General features: G+C 39.3%; 3 protein-coding genes across 3 annotated transcripts; all 3 read left to right on the top strand.

Moving 5' to 3' along the window:
* Window positions 1-901: 901 nt before the first annotated feature.
* Window positions 902-6,848, top strand: LOC118114202 (sodium-dependent neutral amino acid transporter B(0)AT1-like). The gene is made up of 12 exons (XM_035164512.2): window positions 902-1,146; window positions 1,440-1,580; window positions 1,802-1,939; window positions 2,028-2,209; window positions 2,294-2,404; window positions 2,844-2,956; window positions 3,048-3,176; window positions 3,786-3,942; window positions 4,053-4,257; window positions 4,335-4,494; window positions 5,624-5,786; window positions 5,885-6,848. The coding sequence occupies exons 1-12, from the start codon at window positions 948-950 to the stop codon at window positions 6,077-6,079; spliced, it is 1,893 nt and encodes a 630-aa protein (XP_035020403.2). The 5' UTR covers window positions 902-947; the 3' UTR covers window positions 6,080-6,848.
* Window positions 6,849-10,816: 3,968 nt separating this feature from the next.
* Window positions 10,817-16,308, top strand: LOC118113695 (sodium-dependent neutral amino acid transporter B(0)AT1-like). The gene is made up of 13 exons (XM_047340847.1): window positions 10,817-11,015; window positions 11,605-11,745; window positions 11,914-12,051; window positions 12,127-12,308; window positions 12,394-12,504; window positions 13,393-13,505; window positions 13,593-13,721; window positions 13,841-13,997; window positions 14,108-14,312; window positions 14,391-14,550; window positions 14,981-15,143; window positions 15,227-15,407; window positions 16,289-16,308. The coding sequence occupies exons 1-13, from the start codon at window positions 10,817-10,819 to the stop codon at window positions 16,306-16,308; spliced, it is 1,899 nt and encodes a 632-aa protein (XP_047196803.1).
* A 393-nt stretch (window positions 16,309-16,701) lies between these two features.
* Window positions 16,702-21,458, top strand: LOC118113694 (sodium-dependent neutral amino acid transporter B(0)AT3). Its single transcript, XM_035163629.1, has 12 exons — window positions 16,702-16,855; window positions 17,777-17,917; window positions 18,098-18,235; window positions 18,347-18,528; window positions 18,671-18,781; window positions 18,871-18,983; window positions 19,066-19,194; window positions 19,496-19,652; window positions 19,736-19,940; window positions 20,761-20,920; window positions 21,011-21,173; window positions 21,285-21,458. The coding sequence occupies exons 1-12, from the start codon at window positions 16,702-16,704 to the stop codon at window positions 21,456-21,458; spliced, it is 1,827 nt and encodes a 608-aa protein (XP_035019520.1).
* The last annotated feature ends 1,508 nt before the right edge of the window (window positions 21,459-22,966 follow it).

Raw genomic sequence — 22,966 nt, 5'->3', positions numbered from 1 at the left:
AGCAGACTTCAATAACTTCACAAACTTAACAACTTTTTGCAGCACATGTGTCGTCAAATTCACGAAGTTGTTTTCCATAATTTGCACGTGTTTTTTCTTTCTTAATTTGCAGCACATTGAACTCTCTCGGCCACCGTAGATACAATGGATGTTAGATAAATACAGTGGATGTTAGATAATTAGATATTAGACAAATACAGTAGCTAGAGAGTTGATACATAGCTGAAAAAACAGCTGACTACGGTGGCCCTGAAGTGCAAATCACAAAGGCAAATGGGAAAACACAACAATGTGGAGGTAGAGTTAAATGCATTCTGCTTTTGACAGCGGAAATAACAAAATTCTGGAAATGGATGATGTCAAGATACAAAGTTATAATTCAATGACAGTTTGGACAAACGTGAATTCACAAGATGTGTTGAGATCTGATGGGCTTTAATACAAATTAACCTTGAACCTTGAACCTTGAATATGACTTTATTATATTTATTATTCTTATCAGTGTCTGTGAATAAGTGATAATTGTTTCATAAAATGCTGGAATCATTTGTTTTGGAAGTATTTGTGTTTGATTTTTTCATTAACTCTTTATATGCAAGTTGTGATGGGAGAAGTTATAATGTTTTACATATCATAAATCAGAATAAATCAGTTAGACAACTGAAGATAATACAATAAATCCTATACAAATGTTTATTATCTCCAGTAAAGAACATTGAACTCTGTAATATGACCCATCCCTGTCAGATAAGACTCTGGTTAATTGCCAAGTTGCATCTTGGTCTGTCACACTTAAAAGGCTGCGCACCTCCTGCTGATGCTCTCTGACAGCACAGTCGAGTCAGTCTATCACAGGGGTCCGGTACATCTCGCGGTGTGAGCAATACAATTTACATTTCAGCACATTATCGCAAAACAACAACTACAGGTCCAGTGTTTCCTCGATCATGAAGCTACAAATCCCCAATCCGGGCCTGGAGGACAGGTTACTGTCCAACGAGCAGCTGGACAAGCTGGAGGAGGACGAGGCTGGAGACCGACCAAAATGGGAGAACAAGACGCAGTACATGCTGACGTGTGTGGGGTTTTGTGTGGGGCTCGGAAATGTCTGGCGCTTCCCCTATCTGTGCCAGATTCATGGAGGAGGCAAGTGATGCTTTCATAGTTTATTGCACTTATTCCATATTTGACCATTTTTTTAACAGTAGTGCTCAAGAAGATGTGAAAGAATTAATGCCTCATTTAGTCCAATTCAGGACAAACTGGAAGAGCATGAAGTTTGTATGTGTCTGCTACCGCCACCAGGATTACATTTTCAGTTGTCAACTTGTGAAATCTCAGATTTTCTTCGACATTTCAAAAACGGATAACGACGTATGTGAAAGGTACAGAAATGTTTTAGTGTCACAATGCTAACATTCCCTTGGTTTGTCCTCCAGGTGCATTTATGATACCGTTTCTGATCCTGCTGGTCCTTGAAGGAATCCCACTTCTGCATATGGAGTTCGCCATCGGTCAGCGTATAAGAAAAGGGAACTTGCAGTTGTGGGCTACAATTCATCCTTATTTAGTTGGTATTGGTAAGCAACATTTTCCTTTGGCCGCTCCGTGATCTAAATCCACACAAAAATGTTATGGTTTCTTTCCTCACCCATACCACATCCTTCCACTAAGTTTTATGGTAATGTCTCTAGTAGATTGTTGTGTAATCCTGCTAACTCACACAAATATACAGACAGAAAGACAGACAGACCACTACAGATGAAAACCATTACAAAACATTTAAACCCTTCTTTTGCAGGAATTGCATCCATGCTTGTGTCTCTCACAGTCAGTCTCTACTACAACACCATCCTTGCCTGGATTATGTGGTACTTCTTCAACTCCTTCCAGGAGCCTCTGCCATGGAGTCAATGTCCTCTGAATGCCAATTTAACAGGTTAGTGCTACACATCTGTACTCTTGCAGAAATGTTAAAGAGTGTTGCTTGAAGCTTGGTGTTACACACTGTTCTTAAATTCTGTCAGGATATATCCCAGAGTGTGAGAAGAGCTCCCCCGTGGATTATTTCTGGTACAGGGAGACCTTGAACACAACTCCTGCGATTGAGAACGACGGTGGGCTGCAGTGGTGGATATTGTTATGCCATATTTGTGCATGGGCTATGCTCTACGTCTGCATCATTCGTGGGATTGAGACCACAGGAAAGGTATGGATCAATGATTACTACAATTTTGAAGAAGATTTTGAATTCAGCTAAATAATAATTATGTAAATATAAAATTTTCCCAAGGCTGTGTATGTGACCGCAACTCTTCCTTATGTGGTGCTGACGATCTTTCTGATCAGAGGACTGACTCTGAAAGGATCTTTGAATGGACTAAAGTTTCTCTTCACGCCGGATGTAAGTTGTACTTTTAAAATCCTGGTACATTGCCTGTTGGGTTCATTGCTTGCCCTGTGTTCATCCTGTTTGGAGTTTGCTTTTCTGGCGCATAATGCAAACAGCTTCTTCCCATCAAGTAACATGTAGAAACATGATATTTGACGTGTACTCATGAACTGGTCATCTCAAAAACTTTATAACCGTCACTACACTTCCGTAGGTCCTCAGCATTACAACTGCAGATTTTAGGGTTGGTGGGTTAAACGGTTGTTGAGACAATCTAAAAAGACTAAACCTGCCTGTTTTGAATGTGCTGTTTGTCTGGCCTTGGTGATGCTGGTTGTAGCTTTCTGTCTGTAACTGTAAAAGTGATCTGCAGTAATTGAGCCACAACAAGTTAAATCCAGCTGTTGGACTCAGCACGCAGAACCCTGAACTAACATACTACCTCTTCCAGGTTACAGAGCTGGCAAACCCATCAACATGGCTTGATGCAGGTGCTCAGGTTTTCTATTCCTTCTCTCTGGCTTTCGGTGGTCTCATTTCCTTCTCCAGCTACAACTCAGTGCAGTAAGTTTATCATCTTGTTTAACTCTCCGTCATTTCAAGTTAAAGGTATATGTACTGTGCCTTGACTAAAAATAACTTATCTCTCCTTTAGTAACAACTGTGAACAGGACGCAGTGATCATCTCCGTCATCAATGGTTTCACCGCTGTCTTTTCTGCAACTGTCGTTTACACCATTATCGGCTTCAGAGCGACAGATAGATTCGACAGCTGTGTTTCTGGGTATGTTTCTATGACCGTTTTTTCCAAATTATACAGCAGCTAATATACATTATTTTACAGTAAAAATCTCAGAATGTCACGGTGTGTGGGGCAGTTGGACCCAGACGCAGAGTTTAAACTTAAAGAGTGTAATTTTAATACAAAAACAAGTCTTTAACGGACAAAACAACTGGGAACACAAAAGGGGGAAAACACAGGAAGCTTACACGGGGATGCAGAGGTGCAGAGGCTCAGGAGACACTAGATACGAACAACATCGGAGATCAGGACAGGATACCAGGACAGGAGAACACAACCGACATACGACAATAGACAACGATCCGACAAGGACAAAGGGAAGAACCGAGGCTTAAATACAGACACAGGGAAGGCAGGGGCAATGGGACACAGGTGTAACACATGAGGACTGGTGCAGACAATCACAGACAGGAAGTAAAACTAGACACGAGACACAAGAACCCAGACTACAAAATAAAACAGGAAACAGAACCCGGAGTGTGAAACATGAAACACAGGGATGTACTAATAAACAGAAAACACTTTGGAAACCGAGGAAACTAAACACTGACAAATACAAAACCCTGACACAGAATGACTTTTGGGTTTCAGAAACATCCTAGAATTGCTAAATACATTTAATTTGGCTGAGGGCGCCGTCACTGAAAGCAACTACAAGGACGCCCTTCAATATTACAATGAAACAAACCCTGGTGTTGTTCAAGGGATGGATCTGAAAACCTGCAACTTGGACACTTTTCTCAGTGAGGTAAGATCTTCTCAGAGCAGGTCGGACTACAATTATGAATGCACCAGGACAGCAGCTTCAAATTGAGCATGTAGCGTTTTGCTATAACACAGTGTTGTGTTTCTGCCTAGGGAGTTGAAGGAACTGGTTTAGCCTTCATTGTGTTCACTGAGGCTATCACCAAGATGCCGCTCTCACCGCTGTGGGCCGTCCTCTTCTTCATCATGCTCTTCTGCCTGGGCCTCTCTACTATGTTTGGTGGCATTGAAGGAGTTCTAGTGCCACTGCAAGACCTGAACGTTTTCCCTAGGTCATGGCCAAAGGAGGCCATCACTGGTAAGTCTTGAGTGTTATGTTATTATCAATCAACAAGGCATTCTAGTACAATTGTAAAATTATTTTCTCTCCTTCAGGTGCAACGTGCCTGCTGTGCTGTCTGGTGGGTCTGATATTTATCCAAGGCTCAGGAAACTACTGGCTTGCTCTCTTTGACACTTACGGAGGATCCATCCCCCTGCTAGTTGTTGCCTTCTGCGAAATGTTCTCAGTGGTATACATTTATGGGATAGATAGGTAATGTTGAAATACTTGTTTAAAAAACACAATGTTTATATAGCATTTAAAGTAATTTGTGCATTGATGCCATGTAAGGAATATAGTTTTTCAAGCTATGTGGTGAGGTCAAAGAGAGTCAAACCCCCTGAAAAAAGGTAGGTGTTTGAGTCCACAAAACACTTCTGGACTCTCAGGGGTAAACTTTGTTTGAGCAGAATCCAATACAATTAAAGTCAACAATGGTGAGTCCTACTTCAGACGCAATAAAACAACAGAAAAACCATAACATGCCTCCATACAGCTCGTGTTGTGTCATCCAAGTGTCCACAAGCCCAGACATTCATATTTGACTCTTAACGGCGTCATTTACACCAAGTTTTAAGCCTATAAGTCCGCTGATATCTTCCAACGAGGTGCATACAGGGACCGTTAGAAATGCTAACGTCTACTAGCTTTTAGGCTTAAAAAGTGTAAATGACGTTGTTTCGAGTCGAATATGAATGTCGGGGCTTGTGGACACTTGGATGACACAACACAAGCTGTATGGAGGCATGTTGTGTTTTTCTGTTTTATTACGTCTGAAGATATGTCACTAATCGGCCACAGTGTTTACCCCTGAAACTCACACATCCAGGACATGGTCAAACCTTACACCCCAGCCTGTCCAGTCCGCTCTGCATCTGCCAATCGGCTTGTTGCTCCCTCACTGCGAGACACACCTAGCCACTCAACAAAATCACGACTGTTGGATGTCCTGGTTCCCAAATGGTGGAAGGAGCTCCCCATTGACATCAGGACAGCAGAAAGTCTACACATCTTCTGCCACAGACTAAAGTCATATCTCTTCCAACTACACCTTGGTGAAAACCAAAAAAAATGTTATAATGTGCTTAGTTGCACTTATATGGTACTTACATTTTTTTGAAGCAAATTGTACTTAATTGATTCTTGTTGTTCTAGGTTTGTACCCTCATGGTTGAATGCACTTATTGTAAGTCGCTTTGGATGAAAGTGTCAGCTAAATGAAATGTAATGTGATGTAATGCATCAAAAGCATTGCATTGTTATAGCTTTGTCTTTTTTTTGGCCAAATTGTTGTTTTGCATATTGTTGACAATGTCCCGTGTGTGTCACTGTCCTCCTATAGGTTCAATGACGACATTGAGTTCATGATTGGACACAAACCCAACATCTTCTGGCAGGCAACTTGGAGAGTCATCAGCCCGCTCATCATATTTGTCATCTTGGTCTTTTACTTTGTCACTAAAGTTTCTGAAAAGCTCTTTTACAAAGTTTGGGATCCAGAATCGGTAAATATAAATTTTACTTTGATATTATCTACCTAGAATAATGTATTGATTATTTGCCATGTGTTGATATAAAAAAAATCCTTTGTCTGTCTTTGCAGGAGAAATTCCCGGCACTGGAGGACAAACCATATCCAGTCTGGATCAATGTGATCATTTTTATATTGGCAGGAATACCCTGTCTTGCTGTACCTTGTGTTGCCCTCTGGAAATGTATCAGGACAAAGACAAAGAAAAGTGAAAAGTCACATTCCGATATGTCAGATGAAATTGAAGTCACCAGTGAGTCAAACTAAATCTCAGTCTGATATACTTTTTCAGATTTGAGTGAAGGATATCATGGTTTTATCGATGACATTTTAAAATAGTAGGCATAGCTTCAAAAAGCCAATATTCTACTGGCTTTTATAATGGGTCGTATTATGTTGTATAGTCCACGTTTAACTTGGGACCCAATAATTCGGAGTGAGACATCGTTATCTGTGTATATTTATATTTGGTGTCTAATTACACTAGAGATGAGAAATCTAATAAACATAAGATTACGTGTGATTTGACAGCTACAGTCACATTCTGTCCCAGAAGGAATCTGACTTGGAGCCATATAATAAAAAAATAAACCTCTCTGTTGAACTACTTCATATATTGATTAATAAATAATAATGGTGGAGTTAAGAACATTTGATTTACATTTCATAATGCATTTTGTCATGTTGACACAACAAAGTAATGTTGGACAGTCTGGCCAAAACATGGCTTTTCACTTGGGTTGTGTTTCCCCAGTTAAAAAAAAACATTTCACAGCCATCAAAGGCGTCTCTCCACAAAATTAGAAACCATGGAAAAAAAACCCTTTGAAATAAGTTACATTTTATTATTTTTATGACAATAACAATTATGACAATACAAAAAAAAACCTTCCTTTTGGAAAATTATTTATTCATATTTTCCATAATGCGTTCTACTGCAACGTGAACTTTGTTTTTACATTAAAAGGGCCCATATTGTGTAAAATACATTTTCTGGGTTTTTACTATCCGTAATGACTTGAAGGGGGTCTGTAGGTACCCTGAAAGTATGAAAACAGTCACTCCGCGGACTTTTTCACTCAGTCCATTCTAAGAAATATGTTATCGAAACGTACAATTGATTGCACCCAAATTAGAAAGAAAACTGAATAAAGAGTGTCACATTTGAAGGACTATGTGTTTTGTCATTATTTGTAAATGTTTGGGTGTAAAATATGATCAAATCTTAATAAATACTAACACTGGTGGGCAGCTGCTGATGTGGCCGCCACACATGAGACACGGCTGAAGATATGATGCAGAGATGACTGAACAGATATGACAACCCGAGTTAAATGCTGTATCTTATTTACCATGTGCAGGAATGATGTTTGTAACTCACTGATAATTACATTGACATTCAAACATTAACATTAACATCAGTAATGTTTGATTCCAATAGTTTTTATATGACTCTCCTTGTGTCTGAATCAGGAAATCCGCCTTTGTTTTGCTTTCTTTCCTTTTGTTTTTAGATGTTAAAGAAAGTGGTTTAATGAATCCAAAAACACATCAAACCAGAGGGATTACACACTGTTGCTTGCATCTCACCGATGAGTGATTATGTGAATGTAGCTTGTGCTTATTATTTTGCAAAGTGTTGTTGCTCACATCTTCTTCCCAGCTGTGATTGGAAAACAACTGTTTCCATGTCACAATTTATTGTGGACAGCCAAACGAAAACCTCGGTGTTTATGCTGGGAAAGGTCCTGAAGAAGTAATAATAAAGTAATGCGGGCGCGCGCACACACACACACGCGCACACACACACACACACACACACACACACACACACACACACACACACACACACACACACACACACACACACACACACACACACACACACATACACACATACACACATACACACATACACACACACACACACTTCCCTCTTGAGACTGCAGACTGAAACTGACAGCACCAGCCCAGAGACAGCATATGCTAGCTGTTTTGACTCCCTCGGCACCATGTGTTAGCAGTGTGCTATTTGTACCGGATCGACTATCACCATAGAGACGGACCTCAAAGACAACAGGTTTGTTGTCAGAGGTCTTAACACGTTGAGAGAACCACATTTGAGAACTCGTTGCTCAAATGTGGCGACACAGAGCCAGGCTTGTGGTGATCCACAGCATCCTGAGGCTTATCTTACCAGCTCTATACCCCCTGATCTGACAGAATGAAGAAAGACCTAAATTAACTTTCTATTTACTCAACTTCCTGACCAGACCAAGATGAATGCTCAATAAAAGACTTAACCTCATGCTATGGCCTCTCTGCTTTGTTTAAACTTGAAGGACAGTAGACGAGACCTTATGGAAATGTGTTTGGTTTACACGTGGTCTATTTGGAACAGAATTTCTCAAGATGAGCCATCAGAGGCCTCCAGAAAATAAGTAGAAAACCGACTTTAAGTTTACAATATTTGTCACTGGGTTTCTTTAGGGAAACTTAAGCACAGCAATTACACCAGACCAAAGAGAAACATTCAGTTATTTTCAGCTGCTAAAAACTGGCCATGCAGTTGTGGATCTTGGGAAGGACAAAAACAAAGTGTAAAGTTTCACCTTCTCAAAGATTTAGGAATGAATAAATAAAGCCTGACGTGATAGCGCTGACCAAACGTAACAAAATGAAGATGAGATCAGATGGGTTCTAATACAAATCCCCAGATCTAGGTCAGTCCAGATCAGAAGTTAGCCTCATCCATCCCTCGAACTGACCAACTGGCCATTTGACCCCATGCACTCTGACTGGGGTTTAGTGACAACAGCAGAAGTGGATTCCTACCTAGACTTCAGTCTGCCCATTCATGAATAGCACAAATGCAAAGTGATACATAGTTAACATAATGAGAATTTGATTTTAATTTGAAGGAATATTAAACTATTCAGCGCAGCCAACTAATCAATATAAATATATGTTCTGTTACCTTGATTCTTTCTTTTCTCTCACACAACAAAAACGGACCGAAAACTTACAAAGGTTTTGAAAGGTCTTAGTCTGGATAATGAATAGTGAGAAGTTTCAGCTGAAAGGGGATTAGTGTTGTGGTTGAGGTAAACATTAACAGATGCCTGCCTCCCCCAAGACAAATAATGGATGTCTATTAACCTCCAATATCATTTAAATCCACAAAATATTCATATTATTCACATAATGTCATATCATGGGCCTGTCCTGTACTGACAGTACATGTAATAACTTGAATGTACATTGATGCTGCATCAGCATCACAGTCATTGACTCAACCAATGGTCCATTAGGTTTGTTTGGTGGTAACCACATCAACATGTTCAGGCTAATTATTAATTTTATAGACACATGGACAAAATCATGAGAGTGAAAAGTAAAGTGCATACCTTCTGTGGGGCTTTCAGCAGCCTGTGGACTCCAGCAATCTGATTGATCAGAGGAATATCTTCCCTGAAAGTGTACAGAGGTGGTCTGGTGGGCTCGGGGGAAATTGGTGCTGTTGAATGGATCAGTATCATCTAAGAACTGTACCCTGCACATGAACGTAGCCATGATGTATCCATGCACAGGCGTTTTGGAGATGATTAAAATAAATGGATGACCGCAGACTGTGACAGACAGCCCTCCCCCGGCCAGCGGACTGCCGGCAGGTCTCCTGCAGCAGCAAAACCCTGCAGCCTCTTGTTATCCTTGAACCTTCTCCATTCGCGTCACGCAGCGCAGAGGACTCGGGACAGTGCGCACTGAAGTAACATCCAGGGAAACCTCCGAGAGAGACGCGATCAGGTAGATATTAAGCAAATACAGAAGCTAGAGAGTAGATAAATGGTGGAAAAAACAGAGCAAGAGCAAATCACAAAGTCAAATGGGAAAACATAACAATGTGGAGGTACAGTTAAATTCATTCTGCTTTTGAGAGCGGAAATAACCGAATATACTGGAAATGGATGATGTCAAGATACAAAGTTATGGAAATATAATGCAATGACAGTTCGGACAAACGTGAAATCACAAGATGTGTTCAGACCCAATGGGTAGTATTACAAATCCGTAAAACACAACAATTCACAAAACAACCACAAATCCCAGAACACAACTGCAAATGAGAAACAAGACATCACAAAACACAACAAATCAAGAGACCCAATAGCAAATCACAAAATACAACAACAAATCAAACAACACGACAGCAAATCAAAGTAATAAGCACTTCAAGGCCACCGTAGATGACAGATTTATGGTTCAACATGAAAAACACCCCATGACTTTATTATATTTATTATTCTTATCAGTGTCTGTGAATAAGTGATAATTGTTTAAAGTGCTGGAATCATTTGTCTTGGAAGTATTTTAGTCTGTTGATTTCATCTATGTTACTGTACATTGTTTTAGATTTTTCATTAACTCTCTATATGCAGGTTGTTATGGGAGAAGTTATAATGTTTGACATATCATGAATCAGAATAAATCAGTTAGACAACTGAAGAACTGAGCAAATAAAACTAAACTGTCTACAGGACTCGAATTAGGACGTTATTACATCGCATATTTCACATTATGATGATAGATTTTCTATCTCTTTTATCATAAAAGATCATACGAGGCTCGATATCCAACTCAAGATTACATACTGTACTGCTAACGGGAAGTAAAAACATGTTTGTCATTTACGTGAAATGGCTGATACTGGTGCTGCCATACAATAAATCCTATAAAACTGTTTATTATCTCTAGTAAAGCTCACGTGAACATTGAACTCTGTAATATGACCCATCCCTGTCAGATAAGACTCTGGTTAATTGCCAAGTTGCATCTTGCTCTGTCACACTTAAAAGGCTGCGCACCTCCTGCTGATGCTCTCTGACATCACAGTGGAGTCAGTCTATCACAGGGGTCCGGTACATCTCGTGGTGTGAGCAATACAATTTACATCTCAGCACATTATTGCTAAAAACAAACTACAGGTCCAGTGTTTCCTCGATCATGAAGCTACAAATCCCCAATCCGGGCCTGGAGGACAGGTTACTGTCCCACGAGCAGCTGGACAAGCTGGAGGAGGATGAGGCTGGAGACCGACCAAAATGGGACAACAAGACGCAGTACATGCTGACGTGTGTGGGGTTTTGTGTGGGGCTCGGAAATGTCTGGCGCTTCCCCTATCTGTGCCAGAGTCATGGAGGAGGCAAGTGATGCTTTCATAGTTTATTGCACTTATTCCATATTTGACTATTTTTTTCTTGCTCAAGAAGATGTGAAAAAATTAATGCCTCATTAAGTTCAATTCAGGACAAACTGGAAGAGCATGACGTTTGTATGTGTCTGCTATTGCCACCAGGATTACATTTTCAGTTGCCAGCCTGTGAAAAAAAGAAAAAGAAAGAACATTTTATAAAAGGAAATTCTTCCCGTATATTATCTATCGCTACATTGTTTTTTCTGTGTGATTGGAATCATTTGCTGTGGCTTTTTGTTTCATAATAGCAAGCGTTGGCTTGTAACTGATTTGCATTCACATAAAAAAGATAATTACTGTCAGGAAAACCTTGAAAAACTGCTGCAAAAGCTTGAATGGATTGCTCATTGCATAATAAATCACCATGCGAATACTCTCTGAATAATTAACAAGGTTTTGTAATGTATTTCCTGCCTCAAGAATCCAAACACTCAGCTTTCTGATTTTTTTGAGACATTTCAAAAACGTATGACGTTTGTGAAAGGTACAGAAACGTTTAAGTGTCACAATGCTAACATTCCCTTGGTTTGTCCTCCAGGTGCATTTATGATACCGTTTCTGATCCTACTGGTCCTTGAAGGAATCCCACTTCTGCATCTGGAGTTCGCCATCGGTCAGCGTATAAGAAAAGGGAACTTGAAGTTGTGGGCTACAATTCATCCTTATTTAGTTGGTATCGGTAAGCAACATTTTCCTTTGGCTGCTCCGTGATCTAAATCCACACAAAAAATGTTATGGTTTCTTTCCTCACCTCATTTTGTGTAATCCTGCTAACTCACAGACAGAAAGACAGACAGACCAATGGAGATGAAAACCATTCCAAAACATTTAAACCCTTCTTTTGCAGGAATTGCATCCATGTGTGTGTCTCTTACAATCAGTCTCTACTACAACACCATCCTTGCCTGGATTATGTGGTACTTCTTCAACTCATTCCAGGAGCCTCTGCCATGGAGTCAATGTCCTCTGAATGCCAATTTAACAGGTTAGTGCTACACATCTGTACTTAGAGTGTGTTGCTTGAAGCTTGGTGTTACACACTGTTCTTAAATTCTGTCAGGATATATCCCAGAGTGTGAGAAGAGCTCCCCCGTGGATTATTTCTGGTACAGGGAGACCTTGAACACAACTCCTGCGATTGAGAACGACGGTGGGCTGCAGTGGTGGATATTGTTATGCCATATTTGTGCATGGGCTATGCTCTACGTCTGCATCATTCGTGGGATTGAGACCACAGGAAAGGTATGGATCAATGATTACTTCAATTTTAAAGAAGATTTTGAATTCAGCTAAATAATAATTATGTAAATATCTCATTTTCCCAAAGGCTGTGTATGTGACCTCAACTCTTCCTTATGTGGTGCTGACGATCTTTCTGATCAGAGGACTGACTCTGAAAGGATCTTTGAATGGACTAAAGTTTCTCTTCACGCCGGATGTAAGTTGTACTTTTATAATCCCAGTACTGTGCCTGTTGGGTTCATTGCTTGGCCTGTGTTCATCCTGTTTGGAGTTTCATCATCCAAACAGCTTCACACTTCAACACTGTACCATGACGTACTGTTATTGTTTTCCTTTCCTGCATGAAGAGTACTGGCCTGAGTTCTTTCTTCCCATCAAGTAACATGTAGAAACACGATATGTGAAGTGAGCAATGCACCAGCTAAATTTGAAGTCGAGGGGTAGAACGGTTGTCGAGACAAACTAAAGACAAACAGCCCAACAGAGAGTTTCCTCCATTTCAACCAGTGCAGTGTCCGTTCTAAACCTGCCGGTTTGTCTGGCCTGTGGTGATGCTGGTTGCAGCTTTCTTTCAAAAACTGTAAATGCGACTGCAGTAATTGAGCAACAGCAAATAAAGACCGGCTGCTGGACTCGGTACCTAGAACCCTGAAGTGGATAATCAGTTGTCGTTGCTGTGTGACTTCGGTTGATGAGCCCCATCCGCTGCTGCTGCAGAGCATTGTTTTATTCAAAGATTAATAATATTTTACTTCACTGGACTCTTAACAATACACATGCCAATTATGAAGCAGATAAGATAAATGGTTATCAAGGTATATGAGCCAAAGTCAGGAAGACAGAGATTTCTGGTGTAATAAGATAACACTGGTCTTCCTGTTGATAACAAATCAGAATGAATTGAATATGCAGTATTCAAAAAGCCCATGTTTTAATGCTGTTAAAAGTTTTTTTTTTTACAGTAGTATTTTGTAACAGAGATTAATGACATCTTTTCATCTAAATATACCTTACACTCTGTTCAACGAGAGCTGCCATATGATGTCATATTTTCCTAACGTACTTTTATCATAAACTCTTCCAGGTTGCAGAGCTGGCAAAGCCATCAACATGGCTTGATGCAGGTGCTCAGGTTTTCTATTCCTTCTCTCTGGCTTTCGGTGGTCTCATTTCCTTCTCCAGCTACAACTCAGTGCAGTAAGTTTATCATCTTGTTTAACTCTCATTTCAAGTTAAAGGTATATGTGCTGTGCCTCGAATAAAAAAAACGTATCTCTCCTTTAGCAACAACTGTGAACAGGACGCAGTGATCATCTCCGTCATCAATGGTTTCACCTCTGTCTTTTCTGCAACTGTCGTTTACACAATTATCGGCTTCAGAGCGACAGATAGATTCGACAGCTGTGTTTCTGGGTATGTTTCTATGACCTTTTTGCCTAATTATACATTATAACAGCTAATATACAGTATTTTTTCCTCAGCAGTAATTCAACAGTAAAAATCTCTTAAAGTTAATGACTTTTGGGTTTCAGAAACATCCTAGAATTGCTAAATACATTTAATCTGGCTGAGGGCGCCGTCACTGAAAGCAACTACAAGGACGCCCTTCAATATTACAATGAAACAAACCCTGGTGTTGTTCAAGGGATGGATCTGAAAACCTGCAACTTGGACACTTTTCTCAGTGAGGTAAGATCTTCTCAGAGCAGGTCGGACTACAATTATGAATGCACCAGGACAGCAGATTCAAATTGAGCATGTAGCGTTTTGCTATAACACAGTGTTGTGTTTCTGCCTAGGGAGTTGAAGGAACTGGTTTAGCCTTCATTGTGTTCACTGAGGCTATCACCAAGATGCCGCTCTCACCGCTGTGGGCCGTCCTCTTCTTCGTCATGCTCTTCTGCCTGGGCCTCTCTTCTATGTTTGGTAACATTGAAGGAGTTCTAGTGCCACTGCAAGACCTGAACGTTTTCCCAAAGTCATGGCCAAAGGAGGCCATCACTGGTAAGTCTACATCTGTTCTGTTATTATCAATCAACAAGGCATTCTAGTACATATGTAAAATCATTTTCTCTCCTTCAGGTGCAACGTGTGTAGTGTGCTGTCTGGTGGGTCTGATCTTTGTCCAAGCCTCAGGAACCTACTGGCTGGCTCTCTTTGACACTTACGGAGGATCCATCCCCCTGCTAGTTGTTGCCTTCTGCGAAATGTTCTCAGTGGTATACATTTATGGGATAGATAGGTAATATTATAATATAATTACTAGTTTGTAAACTCTGTTTATATATCATTTAAAAATTTAGTTTTTCAAGCTATGTGGTGAAGTCAAAGACAGTAAAACCCCCCTGAAAAAACTAAGTTGTGACCTATCACACAATAAAGACTAGTGTGGTGTAATATGTAGAATGTGAACAATATAATAATAGTTATAGTGATATAGCTGCACTGTTGTTTCATTTTTAGAATTGGAACAAATATTTTTCAATTTATCTTAACTACTTCAGTGACGTTAACCAAAGCCCTTTTCCATATAAACCTGGAGAATGGACATGAGCTTTGACTTAGTCAAGGTATCAAAAGCATTGCATTGTTATAGCTTCCCCTTTGTTAGGCAAAATTGTTGTTTTGCATATTGTTGACAATGTCCCGTGTGTGTCACTGTCCTCCTATAGGTTCAATGACGACATTGAGTTCATGATTGGACACAAACCCAACATCTTCTGGCAGGCAACATGGAGAGTCATCAGCCCGCTCATCATGTTTGTCATCTTGGTCTTTTACCTTGTCACTAAGGTTTCTGAAAAGCTCTTTTACAAAGTTTGGGATCCAGAATCGGTAAATATACATTTTACTTTGAGATTATCTACCTTGAATAATGCATTGAATATTAATTATGGATCCTCTGTCTGTCTTTGCAGGAGAAATTCCCGGTCCTGGAGGACAAACTATATCCAGTCTGGATCAATGTGATCATTTTTATATTGGCAGGAATACCCAGTCTTGCTGTACCTTGTGTTGCCCTCTGGAAATGTATCAGGAGAAAGACAAAGAAAAGTGACAAGTCACACTTCGATATGTCAGATGAAATTGAAGTCACCAGTGAGTCAAACAAAATCTCAGTCTGATATACTTTAACAAAATTGAAGGGAAGGATATCATGGTTTTATCTATGACATTTTAAAAGGGTAGCCATAGCTTCAAAACACCAATATTCTACTGGCTTTTATAATGGGTCGTATTATGTTGTATAGTCCACGTGTAACTTGGGATTCAATAATTCTGAGTGAGACATCGTTAACTGCGTATAATTATATTTTTTATATTTGGTGTCTAATTACACTAGAGATGAGAAATCTAATGAACATAAGATAACATGTGATTTGACAGCTACAGTAAAGGAAGTTCTGCCCCAGAAGGAATCTGACGTGGAGCCATATAATAAAAAGATATATTGTTATTTTTAATCAACTTGTAACTGCATTCCCCTCTAATTTGTAAAGTGTATAACTGTGTACTATGTAATACGACCCAGTTTTCTGATTACCGGTATAGAATAATAGATTTGAATGATTAATATGATATATGAGTTGATGTAAAGCATTTTACTTTTTTGTTACTACTTCTGATAAGGAATTCCATCATGTTTTAAACTGTAGTGCAAGTGGTGTTTGATTACTATTGTTGACAAATGCAAATATCAGTAATTTAAACTGTGTCACTATCACATAACAAAAAAAGCATCAGAGGGTTAATGCATACCCTGTGCAAACATATACATGTATAGGTCACTATATAAACACTATGTGTATGTAATATATTTGTCGTGCCGCAGTATCTTAAGGAAAATAAATTTGTTTACACAACATGACCGATCTCTAACTTGCTGTTTTGAAGCCTTGTTTCATTGTAAAGCTGCGTTTCGTGCTCTTTGCCACACTCTCACTCATTCTATTCCCCCGAAAAATGATCGTCCTCTGCAGGCGGACAGAACAAAGCATAAACTCTGAAGATAATGCTCACGTTGTGGGCGTTCATGCACCAAGCGCACAATGCACACACACTCACACGGTGATTAAAAGACGTGTACTATCACACTGGGTTCCCGATTTAACTCCTTTGAGTTACAATCAACAGCCTCTGTTATCAGCACCATATAATGTGGCTTCGCACAAGGGCTCTTTATTAAACTAATAAGCCACATTGTTCCCACAGCTTCAAGAGTCAGCAAGAAATATAAGGCTGCTTGAGCAAATATCAGCCCCTCGTTGCCTGATACAAACTGGTAACAAGTCCCCGGGTTTTGTTTAGAACAGGTAGAGGAAGGTCAAACAGGCAAGAACAGATGTGTGCTTGCCTCATATAATTTACCAAAACAACAAGGAACAACAAAGTGATGGATAGAGAAGTTGGAAGTGCCGAACTGAAAAAGATCAACGAAAGGCCAAAATGGGACAATAAAGTTCAATATTTGCTGAGCTGCATAGGTTTTGCTGTGGGACTTGGAAATGTGTGGAGATTTCCATATTTGTGTCAAATCTATGGTGGCGGTAAGTACACTTAAATCACATTTTACAATGCACTTTGTTATGAAAGAAAAGTAAAGTTGGACAGTCTGGCAAAAACATGGCCTTTTACTCGGGTTTCCCATGTCAGGAAACATTTTACAGTCGATTATCAAAAGGTTCTCTCCACAAAATTAGCAACCACGGAAAATAAACTCCTAGAAATAAGTTATATTTTGTTATTTGTATGACAATAACAACAATTACGATTATGAAGAAAACTTTTCTTTTGGAAAATGATTTATTCATATTCTCCAGAATGCAATGTGAATCTTGTTTTTACATTCAGTTTCTTCTTCAGCCTTTATTTAACCAACATCGTCTGACTCAGTTAATAGTCTTACTCTATACATTTCAATGAGTGGCATGACACCCACATTTTCATGCTGTGTCATATTTGCCAGTTGCAGAAATTATGTTTGCAACTCCATTACATCCACATACTGTATGATTTCAATAGTTTTTATATGACTCTCGACATGTCTTAATCAAATTCTCCTCTGTTTGGCTTTATTTCCTTTGGTTTTTAGGTATTAAAATACAATTTTAGCCTGTGTGTTTATTGAATCCAAAAACACGTCAAACCAGAGAGATTATATTATTATATGATGTTACTTGGATCTCACCGATGAGAGTGATTATGTGAATGTAGCTCATGCTTATATTTTTGCAAAGTGTAGTTGCTTAGATCTTCAAAGCTGTGACTGACTAACAACTGTTGGATTGTTTAATTACCCCCCCCCCCCTCCTATTCTGTACAGTGCAGATAAAGTTCAGGCTGTTGATAATAAAATGTGCAGTAAACAGAAACAGTATGACCTTGAAGCCAATGCCCATGTCTTTTATTCTTTTGAAGGTAAAGTCAATACCTTACTAAAAAAATGATATTTCCATTTTTATTTCAAGGGGCATTTCTGATTCCTTATGTCATCGCCTTCGTGTTTGAGGGACTTCCTCTGTTGCACATGGAGCTGGCCATCGGACAACAGCTCCGCATGGGAAGCGTTGGAGTGTGGAACTCAATCTCCCCATATATGGGAGGTTTAGGTGAGAACATCTGGTACCAATGAACGTGACCCTATTTTGGATTCACTCCGAAAATCTAGATGCCAAAATGGTGGAATAAACAACGGAACGTGATAGAACTTGAATTTTCATCAATTGAGATCAATGCCATCTGTACTGTAAATGAATTTATGATGGATCATATCTATGTCTGATACACAGGTGTTGCTTCATTGCTAGTATCCTTCCTAGTTGGTCTGTTCTACAACATGATCTTGGCTTGGATCCTCTGGTACTTCTTCCACTCCTTTCAAAGTCCACTTCCCTGGAAGAGCTGCCCATTAAACTCGAATCATACCGGTAACTGTTACATCATCACAATATAAATGCTTTTTATAGCTGAGATAAAAAGACAATTAAGTCCAATGACTTAATTAATCTTGATTTAATAATATATTCTCTTTGATGCAGGGTATGTAGCTGAATGTGAAAAGAGCTCACCAGTGAACTATTTCTGGTATCATGAAACACTCAACATAACACCAGACATCGAGACCAGTGGGTCTTTACAGTGGGGGCTTGTGTTGTGTCTGGCATCTGCTTGGTGCCTCGTGTACATCTGCTTCATACGTGGAATCGAGACTATTGGGAAGGTAAAACATGCTCATCTGTATCTGTCTAAAAAATATGATACAGCGGGTTCATTGTCAGAATTCATACGAATATCTGCACATGAAAGTCATATTTTAAGGTTGGATATTAAATAGTAGATCAATGTCTAAACTTTCTCAACAGGCTATTTATGTCACAGCCACGTTTCCATATCTTGTTCTGACCATCTTCTTGGTAAGAGCCTTGGCTCTGAATGGAGCAAGTGACGGCTTGATATATCTCTTCACTCCAGATGTATGTTGGCATCTTACTGAAATATTTTCAAGATTTCACAAAATGCAAGATCTGAAATCTAACAAAACATGCATATGTTTTTCCCGCAGTGGGAAACCCTCAAGAATCCTAAGGTCTGGTTGGATGCTGCCACTCAGATATTTTTCTCTTTGTCTTTGGCCTTTGGGGGACTTATTGCTTTTTCCAGTTATAACCCCCAGAAGTACGACAACTCTCAACTAATGTTAATTCACAGTATATTGAAATAAATTTAAAAAACCTGATATAGTATTCTATCTTCGCAGGAATAATTGCGAGAGGGATGCCCTGATTGTTGGATGTGTGAACAGCTTTACATCGATATATGCGTCAATTCCTATTTTTGCCATTCTTGGATTTAAAGCTAATGAAAACTATAATGACTGCAGAAATTGGTATGTAGCATTGAAGTAATTATGGTGTGCCACAGTACATCTACAGATCTATAATTATACAATTATACAGTATTATTATTATTAAATGTGCAACTGATGATTATTTCATTAGAATTTGTCAGATCCCAAACCAATCAGACTAAATCACATTATAGTAATGTATGTGTATCCCATAATTATATTGTATCATATTATATTAGATTATAGTGTCATACAACAATTTGAAATCAGTTAGTTATATGAAGCATGATGTTTTTAATCGTATTATTAATGGACTGATTGAATGTCTTGTTAATTTTAGGAACATTCTACAATTGACAAATGCCTTTAACATTGGGGATGAAAACATAACTCTTGAAAACTACGATCACTGGTTTAACAATCTCAACTCAACTGATCCCTCAGAGGTTGAAAGCCTCAGTCTAAAAACCTGCAATCTTCAGACTTTCCTGGACCAGGTACAGTTACTATTTTAATACCTCTGATAACAGGCGACCAAACAATGTTTCGTGTGAGTTTACGCATCACATCCTACCTGCAGAGTGCCTCTGGGACTGGACTGGCCTTCATTGTGTTCACTGAGGTGGTGATAAAGATGCCAGGCTCTCAGGTGTGGGCGGTGCTGTTCTTTGTAATGCTCTTCAGCCTGGGCCTGTCCTCCATGTTTGGGAATCTAGAGGGAGTCCTCACTCCTCTGCTGGACCTGCACATGGTTCCACGCTGGATTCCGAAGGAGGTTTTCACAGGTAAACTGAAAGATCCAATAACTTCACATGACATTTGCAATACACATGATAACTAAGTGTGTCATGACATCCCAGTGATCATGACACACGGCCCACCTGCTGTTTCAAAGCAAATGTGCCTTTGGGAAATTAGTTTTTCCCATGTGAAATCAATTACATGTGAGAAATGTGAACATCTGCATTACTATCTACAGAGTCAGAGAGCCAGTTCCCACAGGATACCAGCATCTGTGCACGCAGCACACGATTCCTTCAGACACGAATGGGCTTTTCAGATTACTAATAACTCAAACATTTTAGAACACTAACACTCAATTTTCCTGTTTTTATTGAGAAGTAAGCCGTTGTAGTCTAGTGAATTCCCTCTGGACCTGCCCCAGACAAGGAACAAAGGAAGAGGGACTGGTTGGTCAGGGGTTCATCCTACAGCTAAGACCCAAAGCATTAGAAAAAAAAAACTCGACAATGTAAGAGCAGTAGAGTCTCCAGGCTTAAACTCCATTGAGCTGGTTGAAGATGAACTGGACAGAAGGTTAAAGAAAAACACATTTGTGGGAACTTCTGCAACAGTGTGTTTGGATGAGACTATTTTGATTAAATTTAGAATTAAAGAGTCCATGATTACTTTTCAAAACATTTATTATGTATTTGTTCTATGCTGTCATTATATTTAAATTTTTCTTCACTTGAAAAATTAAGGTGTTCTCAAACTTTGAACTGCTAGGAGGGAAGATTGTTAAAGTTTCCTTTTTAGGGACTTTGGCTTATTAATTACTAGCAATAACAAAAACTAAATGTATTTTCATTTGTTTCCTCACAGGTTTAATTTGTCTTACCTCCTTTGCTGTTGCGCTCATCTTTACTTTGAGATCTGGAAACTACTGGCTGGAGATTTTCAACAGCTACGTGGGATCCATGCCTCTGCTCATCATAGCTTTCTTTGAGATCATCAGTGTGGCATATATCTACGGAATAAACAGGTGACGTTTGCACTTAATAATATTGAGTTTTTACCTGCAACATTACAACATATTTGACTGATTTAACATGGTGCTTCCGTGCACCCGCAGGTTTAATGACGACGTTGAGAAGATGACAGGTCATAGGCCGAACCTCTACTGGCAGGCCACCTGGCGCTTCATCAGCCCTTTAATGCTGCTGGTGGTTTTCATTGCTTATGTTGTGGTTGAGGCTGAAAAACGGCCGACATATAACACCTGGAACCCGGATTATGTAAGGCCGATTTTTTTAGCTCCGCAACATCACAGCTGAACTTTTGTTGTATTTAGCTCAAAGTGTAAAAAAACAACTAAACATTGATTTTCCACTCCCTTACCCCCACAGGTAAACTTCCCCCTCGCTGATGTTCAGCACTATCCTGAATGGGTGTATACCATTTGTGTGCTGTTATCTGTCTTTCCTGTCCTGTCCATTCCTCTAGTGGCTCTCTACAGATTCAGCGTCTTCCTGAAGAATTACATCATGAACAGGAACAATCAAAACCCATATACAAATTAATTCTGTAATGGACTTGTACATAAAAATAAATAAAAATAAAGGTTTGTTTTATCACACATGTTTAGAGCTACCAGTAGCACATGTGAGCTATTTTGTCATTTAATAATATCTTATCACCTCTGACAAGGGTGTAATTGCCGTTTCTGTTTGCAGGATTATGCAAAAAAAAGAGTGAACCAATTATATTGAAACATGGTGGAAGGGTTGGGTATTAACTTTTTGAGTGGATTCTATAAAGGGGGGCAGATCTAGCTATTTGTTTTTACCGTCTATAACATAGCATTTTTTTTACATTTTTGTGAACTTTTCAAAAGACAATGCAGAGAGTTCGATGACACCAAGCATATTAAGGGAACTGATATGAGTTTGTGCAATTTGGTGCAGCTTGACTGAATTTAAGGGGCCTATTGGCCCTCAGAGGAGGTGTGCACTCTACTGAGTACCATTCTAGTTGTATGTACTGTATTTTTTTGAAAATACAAACACAAAGTTTTTCCTGTTTTTTTAAATTTTACATCTTTGTATGGTACAGTATTGTAAGTTTCTCATTTTATGACAAATTAAATCACATTATTGCCATATTGCATTGGCAGCAGCAGCAGCAGCAGCTGTAATTTCAGTATATTTGCTAAATTAAAACATTAATTTTGTCTAGATTGACACAAGCGTATTTATATTGGGGAAGGAAATGCAAACACGGTCAGCCAGATCGAATCAGTGCAAGACAATATCCTTGAGAAAGAAAAAAGGATTTGTGTGATTTGTGTTGATATTTGATTAAAAGAAGACAACAGTTAATTTCCTGGTTTGCGATATGCACGTTATTAAAAATATTGAAATGATTTTCATTACAAATGTGTACAAGAGATGGTGCACGGACTGATGTTGGTAGAAATGTTTTGTTTGTATGTTCAATTAGCGTTATTGTCTTTCTTCTATTAACATTATGCATCATCTTGCCTAAGGAACAGATTTCATTTTGTGATGCAATATATCTTTCTGCTTTTCACCCTCTGTTACATGCATATATAAAGAGTCATGTAGTGTTGCATGTGTCCTTTGTGTAACTTTTTTTTTTTGCACGTCAACATGTGGGTGTATGCGCAGCAGCTTGTGTATGTGTGAGGGGGCATGCATGTGCTCACTGGCCATGCTCATGTGTGTGTATTTTGAGTCATACGAGTTACACAGTTGTGCTTTTTGTGGTGTGGGTGGACAGTGATATTGTGCCCCCCAGTGTCACGTGCTTTGGAATATGCTGGCTGCCTTTGTTGTCCCTCTGCCCGTTCTGCTTTTCTGGCACTTTCATACAATGGTGCACTTGAACGCTGCTATGTTATTAAGCCTTTCAAACTACTACAGCTTGAATTCCAGCTCTCAGGAAAGACTAGCTTCCCAATATAGGATACATGGCACAAGATTCATCGTCAAGAAACAACAGCGAGGATTGAGCGTTACATCAGAACAAAGGTGATGACCGACCCTGCATTGATGTATGAGCACTAGTT

Source organism: Hippoglossus stenolepis, chromosome 8 (assembly GCF_022539355.2).
Source record: "Hippoglossus stenolepis isolate QCI-W04-F060 chromosome 8, HSTE1.2, whole genome shotgun sequence".
NCBI classification, from domain to species: domain Eukaryota; kingdom Metazoa; phylum Chordata; class Actinopteri; order Pleuronectiformes; family Pleuronectidae; genus Hippoglossus; species Hippoglossus stenolepis.
The sequence above is the reverse complement of the archived record's forward strand: the minus strand, read 5'-3'. Positions and strand labels throughout refer to the sequence as shown.

Coding starts and splice junctions, on each gene's coding strand:
- LOC118113695 (XM_047340847.1), top strand. CDS start 10,817: ATGAAGCTACAAATCCCCAATCCGGGCCTGGAGGACAGGTTACTGTCC. Junction 11,016..11,604: donor GTGCCAGAGTCATGGAGGAG/GCAAGTGATGCT, acceptor TTTGTCCTCCAG/GTGCATTTATGATACCGTTT. Junction 14,313..14,390: donor GCCAAAGGAGGCCATCACTG/GTAAGTCTACAT, acceptor TCTCTCCTTCAG/GTGCAACGTGTGTAGTGTGC.
- LOC118114202 (XM_035164512.2), top strand. CDS start 948: ATGAAGCTACAAATCCCCAATCCGGGCCTGGAGGACAGGTTACTGTCC. Junction 3,943..4,052: donor TGGACACTTTTCTCAGTGAG/GTAAGATCTTCT, acceptor GTTTCTGCCTAG/GGAGTTGAAGGAACTGGTTT. Junction 4,258..4,334: donor GCCAAAGGAGGCCATCACTG/GTAAGTCTTGAG, acceptor TCTCTCCTTCAG/GTGCAACGTGCCTGCTGTGC.
- LOC118113694 (XM_035163629.1), top strand. CDS start 16,702: ATGGATAGAGAAGTTGGAAGTGCCGAACTGAAAAAGATCAACGAAAGG. Junction 18,782..18,870: donor TATATCTCTTCACTCCAGAT/GTATGTTGGCAT, acceptor TTTTTCCCGCAG/TGGGAAACCCTCAAGAATCC. Junction 19,195..19,495: donor TATAATGACTGCAGAAATTG/GTATGTAGCATT, acceptor TGTTAATTTTAG/GAACATTCTACAATTGACAA.